This window comes from Heloderma suspectum, chromosome 6, assembly GCF_057233095.1.
Source record: "Heloderma suspectum isolate Gila_16-S chromosome 6, 16-S_ref, whole genome shotgun sequence".
In the NCBI taxonomy this organism is placed as follows: domain Eukaryota; kingdom Metazoa; phylum Chordata; class Lepidosauria; order Squamata; family Helodermatidae; genus Heloderma; species Heloderma suspectum.
In genome coordinates, this window is record NC_139463.1 from 113,767,984 (window position 1) to 113,775,188 (window position 7,205).

At 42.7% G+C, this 7,205-nt stretch overlaps 1 protein-coding gene across 1 annotated transcript; it reads left to right on the forward strand.

Moving 5' to 3' along the window:
- The first annotated feature begins 374 nt into the window (after positions 1-374).
- On the forward strand, positions 375-3,806 carry LOC146342599 (vomeronasal type-2 receptor 26-like). Its single transcript, XM_084808617.1, has 2 exons — positions 375-492; positions 2,908-3,806. The coding sequence occupies exon 2, from the start codon at positions 2,910-2,912 to the stop codon at positions 3,804-3,806; it is 897 nt and encodes a 298-aa protein (XP_084664743.1). The 5' UTR covers positions 375-492; positions 2,908-2,909.
- Positions 3,807-7,205: the final 3,399 nt, after the last annotated feature.

The window sequence follows — 7,205 nt, forward strand, 5'->3', positions numbered from 1 at the left end:
CTCCTGGAATTGCTGGAAAAATGAAGAGCCATCACTTCTGTAGGGGAATCCTCTTGTTATCTTCAATCTGTGATCAGAGATAATGAGGTTCCCCTGCAGGATGTTTGCCCTCCACTGGGAGGCGGAGCAGTGCACAGGGGAATCCCCTTTTTGTCTCTGAATGAAAACTGGAAATAACAAAGGGATACCTTTCTGCAGCTCCTCCCAGAGGCCCCAGTAGCCTCCAGGCTTGGGGGTTGTTGTGACGGTAAAACAGAGAAGAGGAGGTGGATCACGTATGGAATCTTCACTTCCTTGGAGGAAAGAAAGGTATGATATAAATGTGAGAATGAATGAATAAGCTATCTCTTTTTTCTGCTTGATAGGTTATTCCCCTTGCCTTGTGTAATGACTACTGTCATCCAGGATACAGAAGAAAAAGGAAAGAGGGGAAACCATTTTGCTGCTATGATTGTGATCCTTGTCCAGAGGGGAAGATTTCTAGCCAGAAAGGTTTGAGGCATCATAACAGACCACATAAATTACATACATTTTATAAGTTTATTTTACTTAGTGAAAGAGGGGATGGGGTGGGAAAGGGTGGGATGGGAGAGACACTGTCACTGAATGGCTCCTAATATAAATCCCTTGCTGTGGTCAAGAGGAGATGTTTGCATAAAACATTTAGAGCACAGTCTTATGCACTTTTAGACAGAAAAGAAGTCCTGCAACCCAATGAATTTCCCAGCCAGCATGTCTAGTTACAGAATGCTGGGAGTTGTAGGACTTTATTCTGTCTAAACATGCATAGGATTATTACACCCTGAAATTATGATAAAGTGCCAATATATGTCACCTCCTCCAGATATCTGGGAATGTGTCCCACATGTTCAAAGATATCTGGAGATTGGTGCAGATCCGTAGACCCAGGCCCAAATCCAGTTCTCCCACAGTCCCAGTCTTGTCATCCATGGTTCCCCAGATGACAACACCCACTTCATTTGGCCTCCTTTCTTCCCAACCTTGGTCATGTCATGGTTTCCCAGATTGTGTGCAGGTTTTTCCCCCTTATTCTAAAGGGATGAAAGGCTGAGTTACTTGCAGTAGGAGCTTTAAATTAAAATATGCTGTGTGTGCATGTGTGTGTGTTGTGCGCTTTCAGAGCTTTCCTTTATGTAGCAATTATTGTGCATGCATAATTCCTCACTCACATTTGAATTGGTTCTATAGACAACATTGCGACCCTCCAGTTTCACTTCTATTCTTAGAAAGCACTCTCCTGGGTTTTTCAGAGTGGGGAAAATGCAGTAATATTTCAGAAAGTGAAACAAAATTCATTTTCCCATTTCTGTAATTACATTATTCTACTATTCCACAGCACCACCTACAGGTTAGACAGCAGAAAGGCAGGAAGGAAAACTCTTGTGTAGAGCTCAGCTCTCAATTCTGCGATGAAACTGAAAGTCAGTACAACAGATTAACAGCCTCATGTAGAAAAGCGCTGAGAAACCTGCATAGGATTATAGTTTGTATGAGCTGTATTTTCCATCTCCCATCCTATTAGGTTCCTCATTTTTTAAGAGTGAGAGGCTGAGTACCCCTATTGTGAGAGCTGATTCACCACCACACAAACAGGAACAGCAGGGATCAGGGTCCTCATGCAATATCTCTGCCTTCTAAAAGGTTGCACAAGGGCCCTAATCCCCACCTTTCCTTTTCCAATGAGATGGAAAGGAAGAAAGAGGGATTGGGGCCCTGGTGCTGTATTTCTGCTTTAAGAAAGCCATGTGAAGCCATGATCCTTCAACTTCCCCTTCCATGTCAGCCACCAATTCCCTGAAAGTCAGATTACATGTTACTTCAGAGACGTAGCTAGTAGCTATGGATTTCCCCCCCTCATTTTTACATAAGTTCAGGGTATATGAATTGGAATCCTAGTTTGGGGGAATGAGGGTTTTTAACTTCTTGCACTCCACTGTGGTCATTATTGGGTTTGGGGCCCCAGTGCCTGCCAAGTGGATCACTTCTTTGCGACATCAATGGTAGTTGTGCCTGTGTGTGTGTGTGTGTGTGGGGGGTGATCACAGGGGAGGGCAAAGTGTTAAACCCTCCTACTCCCCCACCTTAGAATCCCAATCCATGTTGTAAGATGTAGTCTGACACTGAGAGATCACATTGCAGAACTAAAGGAATAGGCATTCTGCATTGAATCCACTAGATACCCTCTGCGATGTAGCTTCCATCTGAACACACTGGGAGTACTGGCAGCATTCTAGCCCCAGGATGAAACTGAGCATGCATGCACTGCACAACGTAGTTTGCAATTGTGCCGTAGTCTTTGACAGGGTAGAAAAACCTTAATAATGTTCGAACCACTCCTCAGAACTTTACCTAGCCAGTCATGGATTGGACTATTCCACAAGTCCAGATGGAGTAAATTATTTTCTTTGTTTATTTATTCATTACATTTCTATACCGCCCAATCTCCAAAGATGCAAGTATAGTAGTAGTTTTCACCAACATTGGAAATAAATGTAAGACACGTTGGGAAGTGGGGGGGGGGAAGTAGAATGAGTCATTTCTCAGCACTTTTAAATTTGCTGTGCCTGTGGATTTTTTAAAAAATGTTTTCATCAAATTGGACTGGAATAGATCATGGACACCCATTTTTAAAATATACGATTAAGAGGTGTCTTCCATATAAGAAATAGGGCATTGATGCTTATAGTGGTGAAATTACTTGCCCTAACTAAAAGGGAACTGGGCACTCCCATATCCCTTTAATTCAAGGACCTCCAACTGAATCACATTAGATTTCAATATACCCAATGTCAGAAAATCTAAACTGGAATATATTATTATTAATATTATTATTATTATTATTATTATTATCATCATCATCATCATCATCATCATCATCATTTTAAGACATGAATGAATGTGACAAATGCCCAGCAAATCAGCATCCTAACAAGGAGAAGAATGCATGCTTTCTGAAAATTCTAAGCTTCCTATCCTATGATGAACCTCTGGGCATCGGTTTGGCTTTTGGGGCTCTGTTTCTTTCTGTGATGGTAGCACTGGTGCTTGGAATCTTCATTAGACATCGGAACACTCCCATCGTCAAAGCCAACAACCGAAACCTCACCTACTCTCTGCTCACCTCTCTTCTCCTCTGCTTCCTCTGCTCGTTGTTATTCATTGGCCGGCCTCAGACAATGATCTGCTATTTGCGACAAAATGCTTTTGGTATCATCTTCTCAGTGGCTGTTTCTTCTGTGTTGGCAAAAACCATTACAGTGGTTCTGGCTTTCATGGCCACCAAGCCAGGATCCAAGATGAGGAAAAGGGTGGGGAAAACACTTGCAAACTCTATTGTTCTTTGCAGTTCATTTATACAAGCCACTATTTGCACGGTGTGGCTATGTACTGACCCTCCATTCCCAGATGTGGACATGAACTCTCTGCCTGAAGAAATCATAGTGGGATGCAATGAAGGATCAGCCAGCATGTTCTACTACATTCTTGGTTATATGGGATTTCTGTCTCTTGTCAGCTTCGTTATAGCTTTCTTTGCTCGGAAGCTGCCAGACACCTTTAATGAAGCCAAATTTATCGTTTTCAGCATGCTGGTGTTTTGCAGTGTGTGGGTGTCTTTTGTCCCAACCTATTTAAGCACCAAAGGGAAATATATGGTAGCGGTGGAGATTTTCTCCATCTTGGCCTCTGGTGCTGGATTACTGGGCTGTATTTTTTCTCCCAAATGCTACATAATTGTTCTGAAGCCAGAACTGAACAAGAAGGAGCAACTAATAAGGAGAAATTAAGAAGAAGAAAAACCATTCTTGTCATCCAATCCTAATCCTGTTTCCTTAGATATAGACCATATTGATCTTACTGTGTTTTATTTCAAAATAAAGTTTATTTAGGATGGCAACAAAATTATGGGCAATTTCTCCTATTGTTTTATTTAAGGTATAATTAATTTGAGAATTATTTGCTGTACACAAACATTCCAGTCCAGTCTGTTTCTCATGATATCTAGAATCCCTGACATGCTAATCCAATAGTTTTGTCTTTCATTTTGGTTGGCATAATAATATGAATTATGGTATGGTCTTCTTGCCTGCTTGTATGGAAAGTTGATGTAGAAAAACCTTATTTGGGTGATAATGACGATGGCTGAGAGTTTTGTGTGGGAAATCTTTAGTCAAGGATCAGTTAAAACTTTGACCAAGCAAACTGTTCCTGTCACTTTAAATTAATAATGTAAGAACTGGATCAGACTAAAGGCCTATCTAGTCCAGAATTCTTTTCAAATAGTGATCAGCAGCTGCCTCTGGGAATCCCCCAAGTATAACTCAAGTGTAACAACACCTACACACAGTTCTCTAGCAACTGGCATACAGAAGCATATTGCCTCCAATATAGACATCATAATTAGCAGTGGTTGATAGCCTTATTCTCTATGAATTTGCCAAATCTGCTTTGAAGGCCATCCAAAGGTGGCCATCACTGCATCTTGTGGTAGTGAACTTGAAGAGTGAAGTGTTTGAGATAATCTGAAAATTCCATTTGGCAAGAAATGAATGTCTTTGTTTCTTTAGTGATTTTGATTTATCATTATGTACATTCATCTTTTTTGTGGCCTTTATTTTGGTAAACTTATTTTGAAATAGAATAAAATTTTATGAGGAAACAAAAAGTCATTTTGGGGGTAAGATGTCACAAAAATATTTCAATAAATAAATAAAGTATTGTATGCAGCCCTGTTGGACTAAACAAGAACAGCAAAGCATGGCAAGAGAAAGAATGGGCCAATTGCCAGGGCCCTGGGTATGCATTTGCTACCCTGCAATTCAGTGTGAGGATATCAGTGAGGCAATTCCAATGGGTCACCTGGTGAAATGAGATCATTATGTTCACTACATGATCCCTAATTGCCTGTGAGAAATACACATGGAGCAGATCCTAGGATGGAGGCTGCCAGGGCCCGACTGAGTAGAAATGTGGCACTGCTACTACTGCCCTCCATGTTTCTTCTTGACGTGACTTAATTCACATAGGAAACAGTGTTGAACCAGAAGAGCAGTTGGTTGCAGGGTGGGTGGGGGGAGATAATGGTTATTAACTGGTGTGGAACAATGGTAGATTGTTCTAGAAGCAGGCTTTAGAGCCACTAAAATAGTTTCTTTAACAAGGCTGGTGCTGGACGATAATGACTAGAGACGTGCACAAATGGCCTCTCAAAATTCTCCAGCCTATTTGTGGGCAGAGAAATTGGGGGGACAATTTCACCAAATTTCTCCTAGGGGAGGAGAAATTCTCTAACAGTTTCTCACAGATAGGGCTCACTATTGGCAGAGGGTGTAGCACAGGGTCTTTCTCTCTCTCTCTCTCTCTCTCTCTCTCTCTTTCTTTTCTAAGGTGTTTTTTTTTTTTTTGGTTTATTGCCCTCCTTCTGTAGGTGGCAACAACATCAACTGTGTTGAAGCTTCCACTTTTTTGAGGCTCTATTTCGAATTTCTTTGGGTGGTATTTTTGAGCTTTCCTAATCACTGCGAGGTGACTGAGGGTGCTGTGTGTGTTTTCTCCCTCTGTTGCACACCTTTCCATTGCTCTGCAGACTCCTAGACCACCTGCACTTCCTGAATTGAAAAAGCCCCATGGGAGGAATTGCCTCAGGACAGCTTCCTCATGACAGCTTTATCTGAAGTGCGGGAAACCGAGGAAGCTACAGGCTGACACAGAGATGACCGTACAGTGACAGACAGGACACTTATGCCCACTCCTCAGCCACCTCATAAGTGAGGGCACACAAGAACCCCAAGCTTCACAACTTCGAATCTTCAAAGATCACGGCTCAATTAGGGGGGGGGGAATCACGGAGAAGCCCCGATTCTGCGAGGATAATGCTTTAATTTTTTTAAAAAAAAAAATCCGGAGCAGGGGATAGAAGGGGGTAAAACTTAATCTCATTTGAAGGGATACAACAACCCCCTGCTCAGTGCAGGAAGCCTAATTCCCAGACGGTCACCCATCCAACTACTGACCATCCAACTGGACACCTGCATTGAGCAGGCGGTTGGACTCAATGGCCTTGTAGGCCCCTTCCAACCCTACTATTCTATGATCCTACGATTCTGTGACTGGGGCTGACCCTGCTTAGCTTCTGAGATCAGACAAGCACGCACGCATCCAGCCCTTTGCTTGTTGTTGAGGAAATGGGGGCTGCTGAGGAAGCTATGCGATCAGTAGCCAGAAGAAGACATGGGGCCATTGAGAGCTGTGATTGGACAGGAGGGAAATACAAACATCACCATATATGGACAGGCAGGGGAGGGGAGGATGACCGGATATGGTAGCGAAGGTGGAAAATCAGAGCACATTAAGGGGAAATACCAGGATATTAGGGTATTGAAAGTGGGAGCACAGAAGTGGGAAATTCTGGTTCCAATTTGAGGCAGGTACTGCACAGTGTGAAAGGCAGGCGGTAAAACCTCATTGGAAGTGAAAAAAGGTGGTAAGTATAGATCCAGCCCAAGGAACTCTCAGAATTTTCCTCCAGCACCACAGTTCAAAAGCATCTATCTTCTTTCGCTCAGCCTTCCTTATGGTCCAACTCTCACAGCCATAGGTTACTATGGGGAATACCATTGCTTTAACTATGCGGACCTTTGTTGTCAGTGTGATGTCTCTGCTCTTCACTATTTTATCAAGATTTGTCATTGCTCTCCTCCCTAGAAGGAAACATCTCCTGATTTCCTGGCTGCAGTCAGCGTCTGCAGTAATCTTTGCTCCTAGAAAGACAAAGTCTGTCACTGCCTCCACGTTTTCTCCCTCCTCACTTTCAGCTCCTCCTCGCTTTCAGCCATCAAAGTGGTATCATCTGCATATCAGAGATAGTTAATGTTTCTTCCAGCGATTTTAATCCAAGCCTTGGATTCATCAAGCCCAGCACGTCGCATGATATGTTCTGCATACAGGTTGAATAGGTAGGGTGAGAGTGTACAACCCTGCCGTACTCCTTTCCCAATCTTAAACCAGTCCGTTGTTCCATGGTCTGTTCTTACTGTTGCTACTTGGTCGTTATACAGACTCCTCAGGAGGCAGACAAGGTGCCTTGGTATCCCCATCCCACCAAGAACTTGTCACAATTTGTTATGATCCACACAGTCAAAGGCTTTAGAATAGTCAGTAAAACAGAAATAGATGTTTTTCTGAAA

Bases quoted from the DNA above. Each gene is read 5' to 3' on its own strand.
- LOC146342599 (XM_084808617.1), top strand. From the start codon at position 2,910: ATGAATGAATGTGACAAATGCCCAGCAAATCAGCATCCTAACAAGGAG.